Source organism: Corythoichthys intestinalis, chromosome 5 (assembly GCF_030265065.1).
Source record: "Corythoichthys intestinalis isolate RoL2023-P3 chromosome 5, ASM3026506v1, whole genome shotgun sequence".
NCBI lineage: Eukaryota > Metazoa > Chordata > Actinopteri > Syngnathiformes > Syngnathidae > Corythoichthys > Corythoichthys intestinalis.
In genome coordinates, this window is record NC_080399.1 from 33,266,318 (window position 1) to 33,279,639 (window position 13,322).

General features: G+C 44.2%; 1 protein-coding gene across 8 annotated transcripts in view; it reads right to left on the reverse strand.

Moving 5' to 3' along the window:
• Positions 1–3,908: 3,908 nt before the first annotated feature.
• tjp1b (tight junction protein 1b) overlaps positions 3,909–13,322 on the reverse strand; it is a 171,193-nt gene continuing 161,779 nt past the window's right edge. For 3 of the 8 annotated variants that reach the window (XM_057837885.1, XM_057837884.1, XM_057837888.1), the window contains exons 28-30: positions 13,079–13,296; positions 8,078–8,221; positions 3,910–5,458 (exon numbers count right to left, since the gene is read on the reverse strand). In XM_057837885.1, the coding sequence (XP_057693868.1) occupies positions 5,364–5,458; positions 8,078–8,221; positions 13,079–13,296 (457 nt within the window). In that variant the 3' untranslated portion in view covers positions 3,910–5,363. Of the gene's footprint in view, positions 5,459–8,077; positions 8,222–13,078; positions 13,297–13,322 lie in introns of all 8 variants that reach the window. The other 5 variants (XM_057837883.1, XM_057837882.1, XM_057837889.1 and 2 more) reach the window with 3 other exon arrangements.

Below are 13,322 nucleotides of genomic sequence, written 5' to 3' on the forward strand. Positions count from 1 at the left end.
CTAAAAGAATGAATAAAAACATTGTGGTCGGTAAATGTTACTTTTATCAAGCAAGTGCAGCGAAATGAATATAGAATCACTCCATTCTGAGGAAAAATATATGGAATCATTAGAAACAAACAAAGAAATAATCAATCAATCTAGTATTTAGTTGCACCACCTCTGGCTTTTATGACAGCTTGCAGTCTCTGAGGCATTGACTTGATGAGTGACAAACAGTATTCTTTGGTGCCAACTCTCTTTGATTGCAGTTGCCAGATCATCCTTGCAGGCCTGAGCCTTACTCTTTTTGGTCCCCCCCCCCCCAATTTCCACCATAGGTTTTCAGTAGGGTTGGGATCTGGGCTATTTGCAGGCCATGACATTGACTGGATGAGTCTTTCTCCAAGGAATGCTTTGACATTTTAAGCTCTGTGGCATGATGCATTGTCATCTTGGAAAATGTTTTCATTATCCCCAAACATATTTTCAATTGAAGGGATGAGAAAACTGTCTAAAATTTCAATGTAAACCACAGCCAACACCCCAGTGCCTTTCCCTGACATGCAGCCCCATATCATCAAGGACTGAGGGAATTTTGATGTTTTCCTCAGGCAGTCATCTTTGTAAATCTCACTGGAACGGCTCTAAACAAAAGTTCCAGCATCATCACCTTGTCCAATGCAGATTCTTGACTCATCACTGAAAATAACCTTCATCCAGTCATTCACAGTCCATGATTGCCTCTCCTTAGCCTATTGCAGTCTTGTTCTTTTCTGTTTACGTGTCAGTGATGGTTTCCTTTTAGCTTTCCTGTATGAAAATCCCATGTCCTATAGGACAGGGGTCCCCATCTGCCGGGCCGCGGACCGGTACCGCATTTGCGACCGGGCTGCAAAGAAAAAAATAATTTAATAACGACCGCATTCTGGCAGAATTAACCCTGTGCCCCTGCTTAACACACCAATATCCCTGTTTTCTATAGATATAATACTACGGGATAGATTACAATGTCGTCAAAGAACTCCATTGATTGGACTGCTAGCAGTACATCTTGTTTGTGTATATAATATATCTATGTGCGCTTGTCCTCGATAATAGCGTATTACTAGGCCGCGGCGCAGCACATTTGTTCCCGGAAATAATTAGCCCCCACACGAGCGAAGATAACAGGAAAAAAGACGTCTTTGGAAATATTTTTACGGCGAAAAGGATATTTTTATGGCGAAAAGGGCACCTGACGAGCTTAAAACCTCGAAGACCCACGAACTGCGAAGGAGTGGATTCGTGACCCGTTTGTGAGTAAACAGAGAGATCGCAAATGACGGCGACCTTATTAAACGTACATTTGAGACAACAACTTTACCGAGGTTCTGGATTAAAGTCATTCTGGAATATCCTGACATCGCGACAAGAGCGTTGAAAACCTTGCTACAATTTCCAACATCGTATCTTTGTGAAGCGGGCTTCTTAATTAATGTTTAACGACAAGGCGAAGTCGTTAATGGTGAGCGCGGTGTGCAGCTGTTGTGTGAAGCTTACATGGCAGGATGAATCTGAGGAGAACTTTTCTACAAGTCCTTCCATGATCAAACGTAAGTTAATATTCCTTTCTTCTAAGAAAGTTTGTAGTGTTTACTTTGGAATCGCTGCATTTGCGCATTTTGCGGCTATTTTTAACGTTACGCGCATGTGCAGAACCGCATCGTTGCAATTTTTGATGGGTTGCAAAATTTGTCAGAACACCGGTCCGTGAAAAAAAAGACCCAAATAACACCAGTCCGTGGTGCAAAAAAGGTTGGGGACCCCTGCTATAGGAGATTTTGCACAGTTCTGTCACATACCTTGACTACAGCTTCCTCCCATTTCTTCATTTGTCTTGTACATCTTCTGTTTTCAAGACATTTGGCCTTTAGTTGTTTGTCATGATGTTTGGATGCCTTCCTCGGTCTACCAGTACGCTTAACTTTAACAACCTTGCCATGCTGTTTGTACTTGGTCCAGATTTTTGATACAGCTGACTGTGAACAGCCCACATCTTTGGCAACCATACGTGTAGCGTTACCTTCTTCAAGACGTTTGATAATCCTCTCCTTGGTCTCAAGACACATCTCTCTTGTTGGAGCAATGATTATTGTGAATCCTCTTGGTTCAGGGGCCCCCGAAGGTGTGATAACTGCACTGTTTTTAACTGCTGATTAACGAGCAGATCTAATCTGAGGCAGGGGCCCAATTAAGGAAAGGAAACTGACTGGGTGTGTCCGTATTTTCTATTCAAAATGGAGTGATACCATATATTTTTCTGCAGAATGGAGTGATTCTATTTTTATTTCCATGCACTGTTGAACTAATTCAATTTTTTTTAAGCTTTTTGTCTGAGTTTGTTCTACATAATAAAATGTCTGAAAGAGTGCTCCCCGAGACTGGTGATTCCATACTTTTTGCTAGGGGTTGTAAATGTCATTGAGAAACTAACGCACTCAACTTTGTTAAAAATCAGCTTCGGATCGCTGGTTACGGCATGGCTTTATTTTCATTCATTCGCGTGGCTTCGCAGTGCTTTAAACAGTGTGGATGCTGCGTGTCTACAGAGTTGCGAGTGCATTGTTCCCTAGCAGTGAAACGAGACGAGTCATTGGATAGATGCTGGGCTTGTCCTGCCCATTCAATGGATGCCCATAGTCTCTGGGAGTCTATGGGGCAGTCGGCAGGGCTTGACTCGCCCAGACGCTCAGCTTCTCTGCATGATGATTGGATGATCTGTCTGGGGCTGAATCCCTTTTTGATTGACAGCTAAATGAGCTGGTCAAGCCACTTTTGAAACTGAAACAGCGGCAGAAGCGCCTGACCTGGGCTACAGAGAAGCAGCACTTGACTGTTGCTCAGTGGTCCAAAGTACTCTTTTCAGATGATAGCAAATTTTGCATGTCATTCAGAAATCAAGGTGCCAGAGTTTGGAGGAAGACTGGGGAGAAGGAAATGCCAAGATGCCTGAAGCCCAGTGTCAAGTACCCACAGTCAGTGATGGTCTGGGGTGCCATGTCAGCTGCTGGTGTTGGTCTACTGTGTTTTATCAAGGGCAGGGTCAATGCAGCTAGCTATCAAATTTTGGAGCACTTTATGCTTCCATCTGTTGAAAAGCTTCATGGAGATGAAGATTTCATTTTTCAGCACAACCTGGCACCTGCTCATAGTGCCAAAACCACCGGTAAATGGTTTACTGACCATGGCATAACTGTGCTCAATTGGCCTGCCAACTCTCCTGACCTGAACCCTATAGAGAATCTGTGGAATATTGTGAAGAGGAAGTTGGGAGACACAAGACCCAACACTGTGGATGAGCTTAAGGCCGCTATCGAAGAATCCTTGGCCTCCATAACACCTCAGCAGTGCCACAGGCTGATTGCCTCCATGCCACGCCGAATTGAAGCAGTCATTTCTGCAAAAGGATTCCCGACCAAGTATTGAGTGCATAGCTGATAAAATTAAGCAAAGGTTGACTTTTTTGTATTTAAAAAAAAACACTTTTTTGTAGTGGTTGGATGCAATACGCAATTTTTTTTAGATAGGGATTTTTGTTTTTTCTTGACTTTTTTGCCAAAATCATCAATATTAAAGCAATAAAAGGCTTGAACTACTTCAGTTGCATGTAATGAATCTAAAATATATGAAAGTCTAATGTTTATCAGTACATTGCAGAAAATAATGAACTTTATCACAATATGCTATTTTTTTAGCATAAATGAGGGGGAAAAAAGTAGCGGTTTATAGTCCAAAAATCACAGTACTTATTACATACAGACACACCCACACGATCTTTCGTCCATTCGCCACTCCTAGTCCAGATGGACTGTACGTCGAGCACGGTCAATGGCTCATAAAGATGAGCATTCACAGAAGGATTTGAAATGACAAGACAACGGACACCAGAGTAGTTTACGTTAAAAATGATTTATTAATACAGTGGTATACATTAAAAAAAAAAAAAAAAAAAAAGTGTTGCAGAAGAGAGGGACATTTCAAACAAACAAAACCAAATTCAAATAAATAAAAAGAACTTTGACACATTGGGAAATAAACTGTCGCTTTGAAGCACTGAAGTGTTATCATATCAAAAGAAAATAGGACTGCTGTGCCATAATAAATCGTCTATTAGTACAAAAATACATTTCAGGGCACACAATAAAACATCCAGTATCACAAATAAAGGAAGGGACCAGTTGTTGTTGAACCCCATTGAACGCATCTTTTAAAACCATTTAAACCAAGCACTTGTGTTTTTTGTTTTTTTTGTAAAGAAGAATAAAAACTTTTCATTCGGTTAAAAATGCCTTACGTATTTTATTTATGCAGTTTGTAGAAAAGTCAAACTTATTACTGCTTACGTCATTTCCGAGGCTCAAGGTTTTGAACCGGAATACAAACAATTTAACTAACCACTTTGCTTTCTTTGCACCTTTTTTTTTTAACAACTTTTTGTCCTTTTTAATACAAATCGGGATATACAAAAGTTGATTTACAGAGAACCAAGGCCATATGCTAGCAGTATGTACAGCAACAACGTCCTTTTCGTCACGCTTCGTAGAATCGTATGCATAGCAAGAAAAGAAAGCAGACCTTTTGTTTCTTCAGTTTAGTTTTCACGTGTGCTAGGATCCATGTTGGGTTTCAGAGACGGAAAAAAAAAAAAAAAAAAGCAGAGAACTTTTAGAGAAAGTTTCTCTCTCTCTCTCTCTCTCTCTCTCTATATATATATATATACGTATATATATTTCTATATATATGCAGATAAGGCATCACTGCTCGCAGTGTTGGACGAGATTCTCATGTGTAGAAGTGGTAGCAGGCATCTGGACCTGAGTCGTAGCACATGCATAGATCTCGAGACAGCAGAAGTTTGTCAGTATTAGATACCAGAAAAAAATTGGCTACAAAAAACAAAGTAAAACTCTTGATGCGACATTTTCTGTCCTCGTAGTTTTAAGCCTCCGAGATCCTCAGTGGCAAACAAACACCAGCTCTATACCCTTTGGGAGTTTTCATTTTTTTTCATTTTTTTTTTTTTAAAACAAAAAATCCTCAGGAATATCATATATTATTCCCTCAAATTTTACTGACAATTTACAAAAAGTCTCTTAAAAATATCAAGATGGGATTTACTCAGTCTGTGGCACTGTCATGCACTCTCATTTCAGTCCCAAAAACATTTTTTTTGCAAGCTTTCAAAGCACCGAGAAATAACCCAAAAAAGAACGCCTGGACTCTGCTGACACTTTTCACGGTGTTTTTTCTTTTTAAAGGGAGGGGGGCGAGGAAGGGGTTGGCCGGTAAACAAACCCCGCCCATTTCGGCGGCGTTCAGTAACAGACCAGCTGTCGCTCTCTTCAGAAGTGGTCGATGAGCACAGAAACACAGTTTGCACCCACAAGGTAGTTTGGATCGCCTGGGAGGGATTTGTTTTGCCATCCTTTTGGGTCACCTGCATACAACAATAACACACACAATGGTTTCATTCGGGAGATAAAAAAATGGCAATCCTAATCCAATACTAACAAACTTTTCAATAGAAGAGAACGGGGTTGGTTGTTACAATTTTTACTCTTTTATGAATATCTTCCCATCAACACGTTTAATAATAGTAATTTATTTATTACAGGGAAGCTTAAGGTGCCTGTGACACGAAAAAGCATGTTTGTGTCATAATACACTCGGTATTTTATGCTCCTGAATGAAATGGACCGCTTGGATGTGTGTGGAAGCGATCGCTATATTTATTTAGTTTTTTTTAATCCCACGCCATGAAAATGAGTGACTTCTGGCAACAGTCTCGAGTTGAGAAAGAGGGCCCTGTGACGTGTACGGAGGAAGGAGTCCTCTTCACTATACAGCCGTACTGTTGTACAGTGGGGCAAATAAGTATTTAGTCAACCACTAATTGTGCAAGTTCTCCCACTTGAAAATACTAGAGAGTCCTGTAATTGTCAACATGGGTAAATCTCAATCATGAGAGACAGAATGTGGAAAAAAACCCCACAGAAAATCACATTGTTTGATTTTTAAAGAATTTATTTGCAAATTGTGGTGGAAAATAAGTATTTGGTCAATACCAAAAGTTCATCTCAATACTTTGTTATGTACCCTTTGTTGGCCATAACGGAGGCCAAACGTTTTCTGTAACTCTTCACAAGCTTTTCACACACTGTTGCTGGTATTTTGGCTCATTCCTTCATGCAGATCTCCTCTAGAGCAGTGATGTTTTGGGGCGTTCGTTGGGCAACACGGACTTTCAACTCCCTCCACAGATTTTCTATGGGGTTGAGATCTGGAGACTGGCTAGGCCACTCCAGGACCTTGAAATGCTTCTTACGAAGCTACTCCTTTGTTGCCCTGGCTGTGTGTTATTTATAAAATAGGTTTTGACAGGTGTCAATAAAAGACACCTGTCCACAACCTCAGTCAGTCACACTCCAAACTCCACTATGGTCAAGACCAAAGAGCTGTCAAAGGACACCAGAGACAAAATTGTAGACCTGCACCAGGCTGGGAAGACTGAATCTGCAATAGGTAAAACGCTTGGTGTAAAGAAATCAACTGTGGGAGCAATTATTACAAAAATGGAAGACATACAAGACCACTGATAATCTCCCTTGATCTGGGGCTCAATGCAAGATCTCACTCCGTAGCGTCATAATGATAACAAGAACGGCGAGCAAATATCCCAGAATCACACGGGGGGACCTAGTGAATGACCTACCGAGAGCTGGGACCACAATAACAAAGGCTACTATCAGTAACACAATGCGCTGCCAGGGACTCAAATCCTGCACTGCCAGACGTGTCCCCCTGCTGAGGAAAGTACACGTCCAGGCAGTCTGCGGTTCGCTAGAGAGCATTTGGATGATCCAGAAGCGGACTGGGAGAATGTGTTATGGTCATATGAAACTAAAATAGAACTTTTTGGTAGAAACAGGTTCTCGTGTTTGGAGGAGAAAGAATACTGAATTGCATCCGAAGAACACCATACCCACTGTGAAGCATGGGGGTGGAAACATCATGCTTTGGGGCTGTTTTTCTGCAAAGGGACCAGGACTACTGATCTGTGCAAAGGAAAGAATGAATGGGGCCATGTATCGAGAGATTTTGAGTGAAAATCTCCTTCCGTCAGCAAGGGCATTGAAGATGAGACTTGGCTTGGTCTTTCAGCATGACAATGATCCCAAACACACAGCCAAGGCAACAAAGGAGTGGCTTCGTAAGAAACATTTCAAGGTCCTGGAGTGGCCTAGCCAGTCTCCAGATGTCAACTCCATAGAAAATCTGTGGAGGGAGTTGAAAGTCCACGTTGCCCAGCGACAGCCCCAAAACATCATTGCTCTAGAGGAGATCTGCATGGAGGAATGGGCCAAAATACCAGCAACAGTGTGTGAAAAGCTTGTGAAGAGTTACAGAAAACGTTTGGCCTCCGTTATTGCCAACAATGGGTACATAACAAAGTACTGAGATGAACTTTTGGTCTTGACCAAATACTTATTTTCCAACATGATTTGCAAATAAATTCTTTAAAAATCAAACAATGTGATTTTCTGGTTTCCCCCCCCCCCACATTCTGTCTCTCATGGTTGAGGTTTACCCATGTTGACAATTACAGGCCTCTGTAATATTTTCAAGTGGGAGAACTTGCACAATTAGTGGTTGACTAAATACTTATTTGCCCCACTGTATAGGTACCACTGCATATTCTTGAAAAGCAGCATCCCAGTCTTCGTTTGTTCAACAAATCAGACACTATTTTCAAGTTTCATGATCATTCGTGACGAGGTGCATCTCTCAAGCTTTTGCATCCGAATACAGGACGATTCCGTTTTTCAAGGAACTGTTTGCAACCCTGAAGGCCGCCATCCTGTGGTGGAGTTATAGCAAGAGGAACCAACAACCAATATCACAATCAACCCTGTTCTCCCTTTACTTGTGAGTGTTTCATGAAAAAGGGGGAATGATAAAAATTGAAAGCAGTGTGGTAAAGGAGTGAGCAATTTGGAAAAGAAAGCGAACATGCAACTTATTCAACAAGGAGAGAGAGCGAGAGAGGACAGCGTACCCGACGAGGAGTCGGAGGATTTTAGAGCAAAAGACCAACCATCAGGGGTCATGGATGCACAGTGAGGTAAGCGCAGCTCCACCGGCTTTAGGAACTTCAGGCCGTGGGGGCCACACATCACCAGCGGACTTAGCAGCGTTTCTCCTAGGAAAATTTTACATGGCACCGTTATGTTTAAATGCCATTGATGGTGAAAGACGTCCAATCCATTTTGACTAGGAGGGCCTCCTATTCAAAATGGACTGGACGTCTACCGCCGTTAATGGTAGCAAATTAGTGAAGAAATTTGTGAAAATTGTCATTTCCTCTGTACTACTAGAGATTAGGGATATTTCTGCGCAGATTACATTAATAGCCTGCTGTCCTCCAGTTCATTGTAATTACTATAATGTACAGTATAATGTTTGTTCTTAGTCTCTTATAAGATAAAATTCCACATCACAAATATGACTTTTGTTCTCTTTGTGCTTTTTAAAAACGAATATTTTGACACATTCGTCAGGAAAAATGAAAAATCGACTTACACACCACACCGTCCATCGCATCCATTTTTAACACCGCTTGCCCTTGTCAGGGTTACGTGGGTCTGGAGCTACGTTGTTTTTAGGAAAAATGTCACCTACACCTAACCACGTAAGTGCAGTTTTATGCACATTTCATAATAATGCCAGACCTTGTAGACTGTTTCACTTTCATTAGTGTTGCACAGATAACTACATATACCAGTATCAAAAGGGGCCCTGGTACGACATTAAAAAGAACTTTGAATTTTCTTGTGCTATACAAATAAATTTGCCTTGCCCAAAATGCGGGCATCAGAATCGGCTGTATTCTTTTTGAGATGGGTTCGCTCTTGCCATGATGGCCGTCAGTTACAAACGGAGGTGGGTAGAGTAGCCAAAAATTTTACTCAAGATTGTGAGTAATGTCTGATTCTTATTTAATAATGCTATTTTATTCCTCAGCACAACTTCATCTACAGTCATGGATGAAATTATTGGCACCCCTGGAATTTTTCCAGAAAAAAAAAGCATTTCTCACGGAAATCAATTCAATTCAATTTTACCTGTATAGCCCTGGATCACAACAAAGTTGTCTCAAATGGCTTTGCAGAGGCAATATGATACACAATCAGAAACAGCAAATGAAGCAACAAAGATGAATAAGTAAAGTTAATAAAATAAAAGAATAAATAAAATTAATGCAATTATAAATGTTTTCAGAAAGAATGTGTTTATTTCTTGGATGTGCTTTGTAAAAACACAAAGCAGTTGAGGAAAAAAGTCAAAATTGACAACATTTTAGACAAAACTCAAAAATAGGTTGGACAAAATTGTTGACACCCTCACCTCAATATTTGGTTGCACATGATTTGGTAGAAATAACAGAAAGCAATCGCCTCCTAAATAACCATCAACAAGTTTCGCGCAGAGTGGTCCAAAATCATCTGAGATGTGCACGAAACTTTTGATGGCTATAGGAAGCGATTACTTTCTGTTATTTTTTCTCAAGGATGCACAACCAAACATTGAGTTGAGGGTGTCAACAATTTTGTCAAGCCCACTTTTTTGCATTCTGTGTAAAATTGTTTACATTTTGGGTTTTCTCTTCAGCTTTTTGTGTTTTTCCAATGCAAATCCAAAATACAAACACATTCATACTGAAAACATTCGTAATTGCTTTAATGTCTGGGAAAAACTGTAGTTTACGGAAATATTCCAGGGGTGCAAATAATTTCGTCCATGATTGTATAGGAACTGTCATTATTATACTGTACTATAGCCCAGTGGTCCCCAAACTTTTTTGCACTACGAACTGCTCATGTGTGGCATAAAATTACAGTAAATTAAAAAAAAAAAAAAAAAAAAAAATCAAAACCTGACGGGGCTAAAAATTAAAAACATTAAGTGCAGAAAAAATTACTCACAAAACGCTGAATCAAACTTTTTTAACAGAGGCCTTTCCTAAAATTGCCGGCAGTAAGTTGAATTCGTTCCCAGTGAGGATTAGACTCCGCCAAGGCTGCCCTTTGTCACCGATTCTGTTCTTAATTTTTATGGACAGAATTTCTAGGCGCAGTCGAAGCGTTGAGGGTGTCTGGTTTGGTGGCCTCAGCATTGCATCTCTGCTTTTTGCAGATGATGTGGTGCTGTTGGCTTCATCAAGCCGTGACCTCCAACTCTCACTGGGGCTGTTCGTAGCCGAGTGTGAAGCGGTTGGGATGAAGATCAGCACCTCCAAATCCGAGACCATGGTCCTCAGCCGGAAAAGGGTGGCATGCCCTCTCCGGGTCGGGAATGAGATCCTGCCCCAAGTGGAGGAGTTCAAGTATCTTCGGGTCTTGTTCACGAGTGAGGGTATGAGGGAGCGGGAGATTGACAGGCTGATCGGTGCAGCGTCTGCAGTGATGCGGACTCTGCACCGGTCAGTTGTGGTGAAGAAGCTGTTGCCAAAAGGCGAAGCTCTCGATTTACCGGTCGATCTACGTTCCTACCCTCACCTATGGTCACGAGCTGTGGGTTGTGACCGAAAGAACAAGATCCCGGATACAAGCGGCCGAAATGAGTTTCCTCCGCCGGTTGTCCGGGCTCTCCCTTGGAGATAGGGTGAGAAGCCCGGTCATCCGGGAGGGGCTTGGTGTCGAGCCGCTACTCCTCCGCGTTGAGAGGAGCCAGTTGAGGTGGCTCGGGCATCTGGTTCAGATGCCTCCTGGACGCCTCCCTGGAGAGGTGTTCTGGGCATGTCCCACCGGCGGGAGGCCCCGGGGTCGACCCAGGACACGCTGGAGAGACTGTCGCTCGGCTGGCCTGGGAACGCCTTGGAATCCCGCTGGAGGAGCTGGCTGAAGTGGCTGGGGAGAGGGAAGTCTGGGCTTCCCTGCTAAAGCTGCTGCCCCCGTGACGCGACCCCGGACTAAGCGGAAGATAATGGATGGATGGATGGATGGCCTTTCCTAAAACTTGACGGCAAATATCCTTGGTTGCAGGCATAATGAGTTCTTCTCCATTCATTAAAGGTTTCTTAGCTTCAGGAATGCCGTTCGTCATGAGGTATGATGCTCTAAGTGCATTCGCTTTTGCTGCCTCGTTTGCTAGCTTTTAGCAACATACAGTATTATGCAGAAAGGAGTTGGTTGTAGGCTCCTCTTCTGGCTCAGCAGGTGGCCCTTTTCCCCTTAAAAAACCTGTCCAAAGACATCACCGTTCGCAGCGCACAGCCAACTGCAGTTAATGTTACTTACTGTTTACATTAACTAACACTGGGCTGCTATAGGCATGCAAACACCCCAGTAATGGCTGCCAATTACTAGAGGGCGACGTACACAAATCTCTACTCGGATTAGTGAAGAGGTAGACAAGGATTTCAATGCCTGGAATTAAATGTCGTATTAGGGCAACATCTGATACTAGTATTGGTGCAACACTAATAATAATTGCTGGTCTTAAGTGGTCTCAAGTGTCAACTTTCGAATTGTCCCTGTCCCTGAAAGACTTAAATGTCAGTGAGGCCAGGTATGCTGGGTGAGAAATGCACTTTATAAAATTCTTCATCCTCGTGGAGAGGTGGCCTTATTGTTATAAAACAGCATGCATGCATGCATAAACTTCATCTGACAATGCGTTGTGGCTTCCATCCATCCATCCATCCATCCATTATTTTCCGCTTATTCCGGGGTCGGGTCGCGGGGGCAGCAGCTTCAGCAGGGAAGCCCAAACTTCCCTCTCCCCAGCCACTTCAGCCAGCTCCTCCGGCGGGATTCCAAGACGTTCCCAGGCCAGCCGAGCGACATAGTCTCTCCAGCGTGTCCTGGGTCGACCCCGGGGCCTCCCGCCGGTGGGACATGCCCGGAACACCTCTCCAGGGAGGCGTCCAGGAGGCATCCGAACCAGATGCCCAAGCCACCTCAACTGGCTCCTCTCAACGCGGAGGAGTAGCGGCTCGACACCAAGCCCCTCCCGGATGACCGAGCTTCTCACCCGATCTCTAAGGGAGAGCCCGGACACCCTGCGGAGGAAACTCATTTCGGCCGCTTTTATCCGGGATCTTGTTCTTTCGGTCACGACCCACAGCTCGTGACCATAGGTGAGGGTAGGAACGTAGATCGACCGGTAAATCGAGAGCTTCGCCTTTTGGCTCAGCTCCTTCTTCACCACAACGGACCGGTGCAGAGTCCGCATCACTGCAGACGCTGCACCGATCCGCCTGTCAATCTCCCGCTCCCTCCTACCCTCACTCGTGAACAAGACCCCAAGATACTTAAACTCCTCCACTTGGGGCAGGATCTCATCCCCGACCCGGAGAGGGCATGCCACCCTTTTCCGGCTGAGGACCATGGTCTCGGATTTGGAGGTGCTGATCTTCATCCCAACCGCTTCACACTCGGCTGCAAACCGCCCCAGTGAGAGTTGGAGGTCACGGCTTGATGAAGCCAACAGCACCACATCATCTGCAAAAAGCAGAGATGAGATGCTGAGGCCACCAAACCGGACACCCTCAACGCTTCGGCTGCGCCTAGAAATTCTGTCCATAAAAATTATGAACAAAATCGGTGACAAAGGGCAGCCTTGGCGGAGTCCAACCCTCACTGGGAACGAATTCGACTTACTGCCGGCAATGCGGACCAGACTCTGACACCGGTCGTACAGGGACCGAACAGCCCTTACCAAGGGGCTCGGTACCCCGTACTCCCGGAGCACCCTCCACAGGACTCCCCTAGGCACACCGTCGAACGCCTTCTCCAAATCCACAAAACACATGTAGACTGGTTGAGCGAACTCCCATGCACCCTCGAGGACCCTGCCGAGGGTGTAGAGCTGGTCCACTGTTCCACGGCCGGGACGAAAACCACACTGCTCCTCCTGAATCCGAGATTCGACTTCCCGACGGACCCTCCTCTCCAGCACCCCTGAATAGACTTTACCGGGGAGGCTGAGGAGTGTGATCCCCGTTGTGGCTTGCGAACAAGAAAAAGCTATGTTCCACACTCTACAGGAGACCCACCTTTCTCCTTGTCGAGGGGGGGCAGAATGCTGTTGTCGCGGCACACTTTGAAGTAGATCTCCTGCTCCACATTCTCCGGGACGGCGCCCTGTGGGATGATGATGCTGACGCCAGTCTCGATGGAGCTCAGGACACCCCCGTTGCAGTTGAAGACACCTCGGGCGGAGGCCACCACCGTGTGTCCTTCGTCCTCGTCGTCATCGTCCAGTGCGCCGGGGCTGTGCCGCGGGTCAGACTCGTCAGT